The 12,549-nt window shown below is 44.7% G+C and overlaps 1 protein-coding gene across 1 annotated transcript; it reads left to right on the top strand.

The window, feature by feature from the left end:
• Nucleotides 1–307: 307 nt before the first annotated feature.
• LOC135171412 (uncharacterized) lies at nucleotides 308–12,325 on the top strand. The gene is made up of 2 exons (XM_064137943.1): nucleotides 308–589; nucleotides 10,741–12,325. The coding sequence occupies exons 1-2, from the start codon at nucleotides 552–554 to the stop codon at nucleotides 12,323–12,325; spliced, it is 1,623 nt and encodes a 540-aa protein (XP_063994013.1). The 5' UTR covers nucleotides 308–551.
• The last annotated feature ends 224 nt before the right edge of the window (nucleotides 12,326–12,549 follow it).

Genomic DNA, 12,549 nt, shown 5'->3' with positions numbered 1-12,549 from the left:
CCCATCACCATCAGTCCCAAGAGGGGATATATATATACACCAGCTACTAGTAACCGCTAGTAGCATCCAGAAATATATATATAACCCCTTAGTGAGCACACTGGGAATAATAGGAATCAGTTTGGCTATCCATTGCACCAAAAGAGGGGGTCGCCAAACTCCAAACGTCACATTGGCGCCCAACTAGTTTTTGGCACTCATCAGGAGATAGTGCAGAAGAATTATGTGACACTAGAAGTGGGAACATACTGAATTACGCGTACGGAGCCGACGGTCGACGAAGGAAGGAGATTAATAAATAAAAACACAGAACCCCAACCAACACCAGAGAAAATTAAACCGACAACGCAGACCGATAGCCGAGACGGGAAGTATAGCAGTGACAACGCTTGACACCAACACCAGGAACAACCCAACGCCAAGCCAGGAGCAGCAGGAGAAATTTGGGACAGGACAACTCGCCAACAGCGGTACCGGAGACAACTCAGCGCCAAACCTGAAAAATAAAATCATCATTAGCAGAGACAACAAACGAGATCCGGGACGACAGGATGAATATCGGACTACTGACAATCGTCATGGGACTCGCGTAAGTACTGAACAAGCTTAAAAATTCCTCCTATTCGCACACCGCGATCTTTGGCCAGTCGGACCCAACGACGCGACCGACGGAACCGAGACTCGCGACCATATTTAACACACACAGAATTAAATACAATAGACATAGACGGCGCGTCAAACGCAACCACCACGGGAGGACCGACGGAACCGGTCAACCGCGAGACGACAACAAGTAACCCGACGGCCATATCATGCGTAGCAAACACGACAACCACATTCACAACCTTACAGTCGAGAATAACAGCAAGTACGGTCGCACCAACATCAGTCAGTATTCCCCAACCTTTCGCGTTCAGTTCCCCAATACCAGGGAACATTAGACCAGAAATGGGACAGATGGGTCCGCCCTACAGAAATAATCGATCGGATTTGGTATTAGGACCATTTAGCCCTATGCTAGGAATGAATTACGCGATGGGGAGACAAGAGTTGGGACAACAATTTCACAGGGGCAATGGAATCGGTAGATCGGAAAGGGTACCCGGAAGCCCTATGTCGGAATTGAGTGCGAGATTTGGAAGGGCCAATTTCGGTCTCGGAGGACCGAATACGGTCCCTCAAAATACCTTCGAAGACGGGAATGTAGGACAGGGAGCTTTCTCAGGTCACGCACCACAAGCTCACGGATTGGGCTTGGGATACAATCCATGGGCAGATCACGGCTACGGAGAAGATCAACGAGTGAGGAATGCAATAAGATCATTGCCGAAATATGAGGTAGGGGATGATGTAGAGAGATTCATCACCACCCTGAATATGTCACGAAGACTTTTGAGGCCGGGAGATGAGCTAAATTTTCTGCACCAGTGCCTGCCAAAATTCGGTCCGAAAGCAAGATTGGCGGTAGAAAGCGCGCTAACAAGCATAAACTCGCTCGATGACCTTGTCACAAAGCTTCGCTTATCATTCGCAACTAGGGAAAACCTACGTCAAATTCTGGGAAAAATGTCGCGTCTGTATCAACAATACGGAGAATCTGTCACAGATTACGAAGCGCGATTCAGGGCTCTGCAATTAAAAGCACACCGTCGACTTGACACGGATCCGACGGTAGATTACGGGATCACGATCCACGGTATTAAATTAAATATGAGGGAAGCCTTTCTCGCCGGACTCAGAAGAGACATCAAGAGTATGATGTTTCCCCTGACTCCAGCATCTTTTGACGAGGCCGTCGGACTCGCGGTCACGATCGAGTCGAAAATAAAAGAAACCGAGGATTTCGAACAGCTACGGAGGCTGCATGCAAAACCAAAACAGTCTCAAGGGCAAGGGAAGATTCGAAGAATCGAATCAATCGATGATGACGCGATTGAGGCTGATTTGAGAGCGATGAACATCAGGTTCACAAACTCCACAAAATCCGACGGGCAAAAACGCGCAGTCCGAAACGAAAAGAACAAACCCGAGTACAGAGGGGGAAAACAGTCAGACAAACGGGTGACGAAACCTAACACCAACGATAACGTTTGCTACAGATGTGCCAAACCGGGGCACTATGCACGGGATTGTAGAACCCCCGCTCACCTAATAAAAAAACAACGTCCAACGAATAAAATCGCGACTGAAGAAAAAAGAGAAGACCCAAAGAACGACCAAGAGGCGGTCGCTAGTACCAGCCAAAATTTAAACTAAAAACGAGTCCAGAAGAGCTGCGCGATCTAGGACTCGAAGACATGGGCGAGTCAAAAGCGCAGAAAAAAACAATATATAAAACGGCCCATGTAAATTTCCGCGTAATGGACATACCTCCCACCCAAGTACATCTAAAGGTAGATCGAATGAAGGGAAGGGAGGGGAAATTCTTTGTAGACACGGGAGCTGATGTCAATCTAGTACGATCAGACAAACTCAGTCCGGAATTAAGGATAAATCGTGAAGAAATAATAATTATCAAAGGGGTTACACCGGGGAAATCGAGAACGATAGGGTACGTAACTCTGAACGTAGAAGGAATCGAAGACAAATTCCATGTCGTCGATTCGAGTTTTCCCCTTTCAGAAGATGGATTGCTGGGCAGGCCATTTCTGAAAAGCAGGGCAGTCAAAATTGACTACGGGGAAGACACCCTTACAATAGGGGAGGGGATACACACGTTTTTAAATACGGAATCAATTTCCCTTCCGCCTAGGACAATTAAATTAGTCTACGTCAGAGTAGGTAAATTCGACGCAGAAGTCGGTTACCTCCCGCGAAGGGACATCAAATCAGGGGTGTACTTCGGGGATGCGATAGTGAAACCTAGGGAAGGTGTAGCTTTTTCATACGCGTACAATACCCGGGAAACCGAAGAACGATTTAAAATTCCATTTGTCGACTTAGAAGAAATAGAGTCAATTGCAACGGAAGCGGAAATTAAAGCATTCAGCGAATCAGAGAGTTCGGAAAACCGGTCGGAGAGAACCAACAAAATAATGGAAATGCTCCGGCTGGAAGGTCTGGATGAGGAAGAGCAGGAAGAGGCAGAAAATTTAATAAAATATAATCCTTGGGTATATAAGCTTGATCACGAAAAACTAAAAGAAGCCAAAATACCAGGATATCAAATTAAACTAAAAGACGACGAACCCGTCGTAGTCCGACAATTCCGCCTGCCCTTCCACATCAGAGACAAATCTAAAGAAGAAATAGATACCATGCTGAAAGCCGGTATCATCGAACCCTCTGACTCACCGTATAACTCGCCAGCGTGGATGGTTGCGAAAAAACCAGGCCCCGACGGAGAGAAAGGGTGGCGTATGGTAGTCGATTTTCGTCGACTAAACGAAAAAATGGTCGCGGACGCATACCCACTACCCAATATCACGGATATACTCGACCAATTAGGGGGCATGAGATACTTCTCAACATTGGATTTGGTATCCGGATTCCACCAAATCCCTCTAGCCCCGGAGAGTCGCCCCAAAACAGCCTTCTCAACCACGGGAGGACACTATCATTATACCCGAATACCAATGGGCATTGCGAACGGTCCACCAGCCTTCCAGAGGTCAATGGACGTAGTATTATCCGGACTACAGGGGGCAGGGTTATTTGTCTACATGGATGATATAGTCGTCTATGGAAAAACTTTAGAAGATCATAGAGAAAAATATAAATCGTTCGTGGACAGACTCCATGATGCACAAATGAGCCTGCAGCCCTCTAAATGTGAATTTTTAAGGGAAGAGGTAGCCTTTTTGGGGCATTGCGTCAGCCACGAGGGAATAAAACCTAACCCCAAAACAATAGAACCCATCCTAAAATATCGAAAACCTAAGGATAGGAAGGGAATTAGACAATTTATTGGATTGGCGGGGTACTATCGGAAATTCATGGAGAATTTTGCGACAAAAGCACGCCCCCTAACGGAACTCTTAAAAGAAGAGGTCCCCTTTGAATGGGGAGAAAAACAAGAAAATGCATTCACAGGAATAGCCCGAGAAATAACGTCATACCCCATACTACGACACCCAGATTTTTCTCGACCGTTCATCGTCACGACCGACGCATCAGATTATGCGGTCGGGGCAATCCTCAGCCAAGGCAAGATAGGCGAAGATCTGCCTATAAGCTATGCCTCGCGAGTAATGACAAAACCAGAAAAAAACTATACAACTACAAAAAAGGAACTCCTAGTGATAATATTCGCGATTAGGCAATTCCGACCATATTTATACGGAAGAAAATTCACCCTGATAACCGATCACCAACCACTAGTGTGGCTGAGGTCAACAAAAGACCCAGGGGCCCAGTTACGTCGTTGGGCAAATAAATTAGAAGAATACGATTATGAAATCAAATATAAACCGGGAAAGTTAAATTTAAACGCGGACGCGCTATCACGAAACCCGATACCTGAGGAGACAGAAGAAGTCACTCAGGAGAAAACCGTCGCAGTCATAGCCGGAATGAACGCGCAAATTTGGGACGTAGAGGTCGGGGACGCGATATGGTACACTATCAGACCAAGTGGCCAAAGAATAGGACCATGTGTGATCGAAGAAATATGGTCAGATAACAAAGTACTGGTCATGCGCGGCGATAGACCAGATATCGCTCGGGGGGAAAACATTGTGGCAGTGAATACCCCCCCCCCCCCCGACAGACTGGAACACAAGCGAGACCGGGATTGAAGCGGTCTCAGCTTACGTCGACATAAAGGTCGGTGATATGGTATGGCACAAGAAATTCTCACCATATCACACGGTGGGACCACACGAAGTTATCGCACTCCTTTCGCCCGACGTAATTAAAGTCAGAACAGGGAATGTCGATACACACGTGTCAAAATGCCGAGTCGTCTCAGTAAACGAAGAACCAAATAAGGGTCCTAGAACGACTTCACACGGAAGCCAAGACGCCGGTCAACCAATAGAAACCCAAGAAAACCGCCCGACAAAAAGGAAGCGAGGACGCCCACGGAAAATTCCTGTTAAATCAGGGATACGAAAACGGCCCTCGAAATTACCAGCAGTTAAAAGAAAAAGAGGACGACCGCGAAAAATCCCACTCGAAGAAATATCTACAGAAGAGGAAAATATTGCAAAACGCCCAAAAAGAAACACGCAACCTCCTCAGCCAAATGAAGAACCGGAAACAGAAAGAGAGAGCTCTAACCCCGGAAGCGAACCCGGAAGTATATTCGACCCCACACAAGAGCCAATACCAACGTCAGATGAAGATATGGGTCGACAAAAGTACCAAGAAGATAACGCAACAGCTGACGAGGGAAACGAGACGACACTCGACAACCGAAACGAGATCGACAATAGTCAAAACAGAGAACCACTGGATGACGCAAATTACGATGCATGGGAGCCGCCGACGGACGCTGATAACAGCGAGGGAGAAGACCCCCCTTTCGTCGACAACGAAGAGCCACCAGAGTATCAACTGTCTGAAGAAGAAGACAACGAGAATGTCCGACACTCTCGAATGCACGTGACGGAAGAAAAACAAAACTTCGCATTTTTTCTCCCAGCATCCGGAGAGCCGGATAACGCATGCCTTAGGGTATTAATCGAAAAGGAATGGATACAGGCAAAAGAACTGACGTCACAACGGTGTCAAACGGGAGAGGTAATTAAAATAAGGAAATCCGACAAATGGGGATTTGGCCTGGTCATTAAAGATGACTCAGAGGCAGAAGTCCTCGAGGATAACATTGAACGAACCCTAGAAATATTTCTCGAACTAATAACAGCCGAAAATATAGAAATAATAAGAATGGCACACGACTATGATTGCCTATCGGGACGATCACGAAGAACAATCAGAACGACCCTGAAGGAAAAATTACGCGGAACCAACATACAAGTAATATTATGCGCAAGATTACTCGACGTACCGACTACGGAAGATCGCATTTCCATCGTTGAAGAAAAACATACATCAACGATAGGAGGACATAAAGGTATCACCAAAACCCTACACGGAGTGAAACTCCAATACTATTGGAAAAACATGTCCCAAACGGTCCGAGAATCCGTGAACCTCTGCCAAACCTGCCAACGCAAGAAACTAACGAGGGAGAAGGCCCGCCACCCCATGATCATTACAGATACACCAATCGACGCGTTCGAGAAGGTGTCTATGGACATCTATGAGCCCTCTGGCAGGAGCCACAGGGGATATGCATACTTATTGACAATGCAGGATTGTCTAACGAAATACGCCTTAGCCGTCCCATTGAGAACGGAACGAGCGGAAGACGTAGCACGGGCTCTCGCACGCAGATTAATATGTACATTCGGCGCGCCACAGGCCCTCTTGTCGGACAGAGGCACAAATTTTACAAATCAGATCACCGCGGAATTTTGTAAATTATTTAGAATTCGCCACTGTCTGACTACCGCGTACCACCCCCAATCAAACGGATCCCTCGAACGCAGTCACCATGTCCTGACCGAATTTCTGAAAACCCAAATCGGAGATAGCGGAGACTGGGACAAATGGATAGATATGGCGATGTTTGCGTATAATACGAGCGTACACGAAAGCACGGGATTCACCCCTCACGAGCTAGTTTTCGGAGTAAAACCACGCGTACCCTCAGCAGGGTCGATCGAGGGAATCGGAGGCAAACCCTATCGCGTATTATTCCAAGAATTAACCGAAGGACTAAAAAGAGTACGCGAACAAGCCCGGATAAACCTCATTAAATCGAAACAAAGATCAAAAAAATATTATGACCGAAAAGTGAGGGAAATACCGCTTCAAGTAGGAGAATATGTTTGGCTCTTAAATGAGCCCAGAACGGGAAAAAGGGACAATGATTGGAAAGGACCATACCGTATTCTGGAAATTTTAGATCACAACAACGTGAATATCCAAATGGAAAGAAGATCAAAAATTGTACACCGCGACAAACTAAAGAAAGCGCGTCTCAGGGAAACCGAAAACCGCCCCGATAAGCGAAATTAGAAAAAAAAAACGAAACGACGAAATATTACCCGTTTTTCGAAAATTTCCGGTATAAAAAAAAAGGGGATATAAAATAAAATAATAATTCACCAAAATTGAAGAAGGGGCATCATCTAATTTGGCAGCAGTTGACTCCGGAAACCGAACTGGAGACGAGCTGGATGGGAAAAAGAAAAAAAACAACAATGAAATTTTCAGAAAATAAAAAAAACATATATTAAAATATTTTTAGAAAAAATTAAAGAAAAATATAAATCCTGGACGCAGTAAAACCGGGTACGATGGCCGCATCAGGAGAAAAGAGGATTCCCTCAGCCTTAGACACCGCGAAGACGATCCTAGAAAAAAAAAACAAAGTATAAAAAGATTGGCAAAAACGAGGATCATGATCAGGAGAGACAAATAAAAAAAAAGAAAAATAAACACATACAAAAGCATCCCCACGAACATATTCAAAGAAGGCAAACCAGTCGTACTCGTCGACAATCTCCTCCCCGAGAGTAGGATCCCCGGATAAATATCGTAGATATTCCAGAGGATCATCCCCGTATTGATACATACGGGGAGCCTAAGAAAAAAATATATCACAAATTTAGCATCAGCCAAGAAAAAAAAGGAGGATAACTCACCACCGGGCAGGGGCCCTCAATAAAGAGACGGGGGAGACAAAAATCACCCGATAGCCATAGGCGCAGATTATCCTGCCGCCGAACCTCACGAGTAATCCCCATCCTGAGGATACTCTCCACACGATCCCAACAAGCATCGTAGAGAAGGTTAAACAGGAGACACGGGGCAGAATGGGAGAACAGAGGGACGCGATAGTAATCCTCCACCGTCAGGGTAAGCCAGAGTTCAGTAACCTCTTGCACGGTTTCCCAGGGAAAGGACTCCTGAACAACAAAGGGGAATATATATTAAACATAAAAAAAAAAAGAGAGAAAAAAAACTTACCAAAGATACCGGGAGAACTACGTCAAAATCCCCAACCTCAAAACCTGGAATTCAGAAAGGATGGTCCGTCATCTCACTAGAATGTCGCTGGCTATTGAGGAGATCGATCAACCCCAACCCAAAATATTGGCCAGACCGGATGGCGAGGAGAGTAAGAGCTACGCGGTACTCAAAAATTTCCCGTGGAACCCAAGAGGGAAGAGGCTCTAATAACAACTCGGGGAAATCATAAAATCACGAACCACCACGAATCAGGGACCCAACGAAGGGAACTGTCTCTATAAGGTCCTCCAACACCCGCACAATCGGATCGCCAGCGGATAACACCATTATATAACAATAAAACAAACCACAAACGAACGACGTGACAGACGGACAACGACTGAATGACCACACGTCAACGAAGAACAAAAAGGGAGAAGAAAAGGAAAGATTCCAAGAAAAGAGATTATAAACACCCCACACAGCATAGAGGGTAATGATAAAAAAAAAAAGGGGGGGATCAACTTACCAACTATGGAGCAACACCTGAGTCAGACGGAATCACCGACGACTGTCGGGATTCTGGGAGACGACGTCCGGATCCACGACGACGTCCGGATCCTCGTCGACGACCGGAACCTCGAGGACGCCCGGCACCTGGGCGAGATCAGGACAAATGGATAATCGACTTATCCATTCCCCGGGCGTGAATCGACGGGACCGACGAGCCGTCTGACGACCCCCACAGATGGAAACACGGGATCGTCGAGCCGTCTGTCGACCCGATCCATACCCCGATTCGGGGCGAATCCCTAAGAAAACAAAAAAATAAATTAAAAACGAAGGGGAATAAATTATCGTGAGTGATAAATTAAACAAAATTTGACGAGATAATTAATGGTAAAAAGAGTAAATATTTGAGACTTGTCCAGTTTTTTTGCACTTTCAACAAATAAAATAACAAGAAAAATCATCAGTAAGGAAATAATGGATTGAATATCAGAAACTCTTCGACTTCGTTGCTCGCAATAACAAAAATAATAATAATAAAAGAAAATCAGATTTATTTCTTTCTCAACTAAACGGAAGAGAACCCCGGTCCATAAAGCCTTCCCCAAGAAGCACCACTGGAGGAGGAAGAAGCGGGTGACGTAGGCCGTCTCCCTCCTTCCCGCGGTCCCCTACTCGCCACGCTCCCGCTTAAAGAAAGAAGTGGATGACGTAGCGCCCCCCCCCCGCAGTCCCCTGTTCGCTAGTCTTATTATAAATGGACCCCTCAATTCCCCCAAAAATTAGAGCCACCCCTTTTTAACCACAATCGGAAATCAACATTGAGCATATATCACCGTAAATACGTTTAATGTTAAATTGACCCGTCCTAATAATTAATAACTAAAAAAAAAAAGGGGAAAATAAACTCGCAAAAAAAAAATTTTGTTAATCATAAATCTACCAGGCTTGGATATAGCCAAATCAAAATATTTAAATTATTACGCCATAAATAGACGAGCCAATTTATCACAAAAAAAAAAACATTTTTCTTTTTCTCTCAAATACCCCACGGCCAAAATTATATATATTTAATGCAATTTAATAATCAAAAAAAAAAGGGACTTACCGGTAAAAGCACCGCCGGTGGAAATAGGCTCATCCCCATTTGGTGATCGGGACACCTTGCTTAGTAATCCGTGCTGAGACATCCTTCACCAATCGAAAGAGAAAAATCCTCACAAAAATATTTATACACGCACTCACAAAAATATTTAGACACGCACTCACAAAAATATTTATAAAAACTTCAATGTTCGTCAAATGTCACCAAGCGACTGGTGACACACGCCCCGCAATTGCGACCCGATAATCCGACACCCCCCACCGGAAGAGCATACTCTTGGGCACCAAGAAAGACGTCGGGCGGCGACCGATATCGATACCGAGAAAAATTACCAATCAATCTCGCTGGCGCACCAACGACGATTATTTAAATTGCGAAATTCCCTAGGGACACCCTCGTTCATTGTAAATTTACACTAATTGGTAAAACATTAATCTATTTAGAATTGTGAATTAGGGTAGCGAGAAGATGAATGGAATTGGGCCCAGAAATGATAATACGGATGATTATCGGGTGCTGAGAGAAATTTTACGGTTTTCGGGTAAAGGTTATACATTGATGCATGAAAAAAAAAATATTGCGTATTTTACTGGAAGGTAATTCCAGAAATTAGAGGGAATAAAGAGATGGGGTGAATGTATGCGCGGGATGTTAGAAATTTTTTTATTCACTTTGGTGATTACAGAGATATCTGAGACTCATTTTTTTTAAAAAATATAGGGGTTTTGGGAATATTAATTACCACTCTCAGGGTATTTTTAATGGATCAATAGTTCTAGTAACTATTGCACCTGAAAATTTGGTCACCTGAACTTGTTAAAAATTTTTTAAAAAATTAAAATTTATCAAAAAAAAAAATACTTACGTCATTGAATTGAGAATAATAAATTATAGTTTTTGGGATAATGAAATAATTATTTCGAACTGATCACAGCTCCTTTAGTTGTAAAATGTTATACAAATATGTTACCAGGAAATTTAATAGAGGATCCCGCATAATCCCTACCTCTGTCAGGAATATATTTTAATGTTTTCACATTTCGCCCGAAAAATATTCTTATTTCTGACTGATGAACTGTAGAGTACAATCAGCCAGGAATAAGAAGGGGAGTGAAGGACGAAACGTAAACAACAAAATAGCCGTGTATGATTGGATGTTTCAGGCTCGCAGGGACCCCGGAAACTCCAGGCGTGGAAATCACACGATTAGAGGGAGGAAACGGAATCCTAACCACTAACTATGCGAACCTGCGAATCTATCACACGGTGTGGAATATGATTACACATATCGACATAACAAAATTCCTAGAGGAAAAACAAATCCTCACACGACACTGGTTGGGAATGAAAGGGATCTGTACCCAACTACGAGGCAATTGTAATTTTGAAGACCAATTAGACCAGGTAATTAATCGGCTCGATATATTAGACGGTGCTCATCGACACATGAGAGAATTGTTAGCAGAAACACCGGAGAGATCGAAACGAGCGGTCCTCGGATTTGTCGGGAAAATAAGCAAGATTCTTTTCGGGACAATGGACGAAGATGACGCGGACTATTACGACCAATACATAGAATCCCTACAGATCACAACTAGGGAAACCCTAGCCCATCTGGCGAATCAAACGCACATTATTCGATCCGAATTCGAATCAATCCACCAAACTATTCAAGGTCTAACTAAAGAAATTAAGACCTTGAACGCGACAGTCTACGTAGCCATCGGAAACATCCTCGAACGTATCGATACTATAGGGATTAATGGGAAAATGGCGAGCCTTATATCAGCTTTCGATGCGGAACTGAGCGAATATGAGCTCGACACCCAAATGCTGATTAACACCATCCTATTCGCGAAAAGAGGACAATTGCACCCGTCAATTATGTCGCCAGAAAATATCCTGGACGCTGCTAACGAAGTAATTCAACATAATCGGGGGGCGGAGTTTCCGGTCCCCCTAGAAATCCCATATATCACCGAATTACTAAAACTCGCGGATCTGACGGCCTATTTTCATAAGGAAAAGGTCGTATTCGTCATCACGATACCAATACTTGAGTTAACAAAATATACCGTGTATCGACACCTGACGTTGCCGACAAAAATTAATCATACCTCAACATCTCTAGTGGCCTTTATAACACCAAGTTATCCCTACACCGCTATTTCGGAGGAAGCCAACACGTATCTCAAGCTTGACAGTGAATACATCAACCACTGTAAAACGGCAATGATCGGCCTTATATGCAAGACCGCACGACCCTTATACGAGGTCAATGGGAACAAGGATTGTGAGGTACAAATGATCTCCAATCCCCGTTTCTCGAGCTCCGAAATATGCGATGTACGGGTAAAATCAATGGACCGAACATATTGGGCCCGAATAGGAAATTCCAACACATGGGTTTTTTCCGTCGTCACGGAAGACGAAATACGAATAAAATGTACAAGACGCGAACCCACCTCGATCATCATTACGGGAACCGGAACAGTCACCCTAGCGCCGGACTGCGAGATTCGATCGCGATCCGTCACCCTCACCCCATTCCAAGAACTGACGTCGAAGTTCGACCTAAAATTCGTGGACCGAGCCATCTTCGACATCCCGACCCTACTAAACAAGACAATACGCGGACTCGGACCGAACAATTTGACGGAAATCTTAGGCGAAATAGGCCTACTACAAACGGTACAGGTTGGACAGAACGACGAGGACAGCGTCACAAGGGACAGTCTCGGGCTGTAAGTCATTATCGATAAAGCCCGAGCGCTGTCCAGACAAGGGGACACAAACAGAAGACTGAGGAGGGTTGAACACGGGTTAGGATACACGGGGATTTCGCTAGGAATTCTTGGGGTGATTGCCGCGGCATGTTGGAAATTCTCCCTATGGTCGAAGGTCGCGACGCTATGTGGGGGAGTTAGGTTTTGTTCAGGTACTCGAAACAGGGAGAACGAGCCCCACCAACC

The sequence above is a fragment of the Diachasmimorpha longicaudata genome, chromosome 19, assembly GCF_034640455.1.
Source record: "Diachasmimorpha longicaudata isolate KC_UGA_2023 chromosome 19, iyDiaLong2, whole genome shotgun sequence".
NCBI classification, from domain to species: domain Eukaryota; kingdom Metazoa; phylum Arthropoda; class Insecta; order Hymenoptera; family Braconidae; genus Diachasmimorpha; species Diachasmimorpha longicaudata.
This window is presented reverse-complemented; position numbering and strand designations above follow the sequence as displayed.

Excerpts from the sequence above, each read along its gene's own strand:
- LOC135171412 (XM_064137943.1), top strand. The coding sequence starts at position 552 with ATGAATATCGGACTACTGACAATCGTCATGGGACTCGC. Across the intron at positions 590-10,740 it reads ACAATCGTCATGGGACTCGC|GCTCGCAGGGACCCCGGAAA; the intron begins GTAAGTACTGAA and ends TGGATGTTTCAG.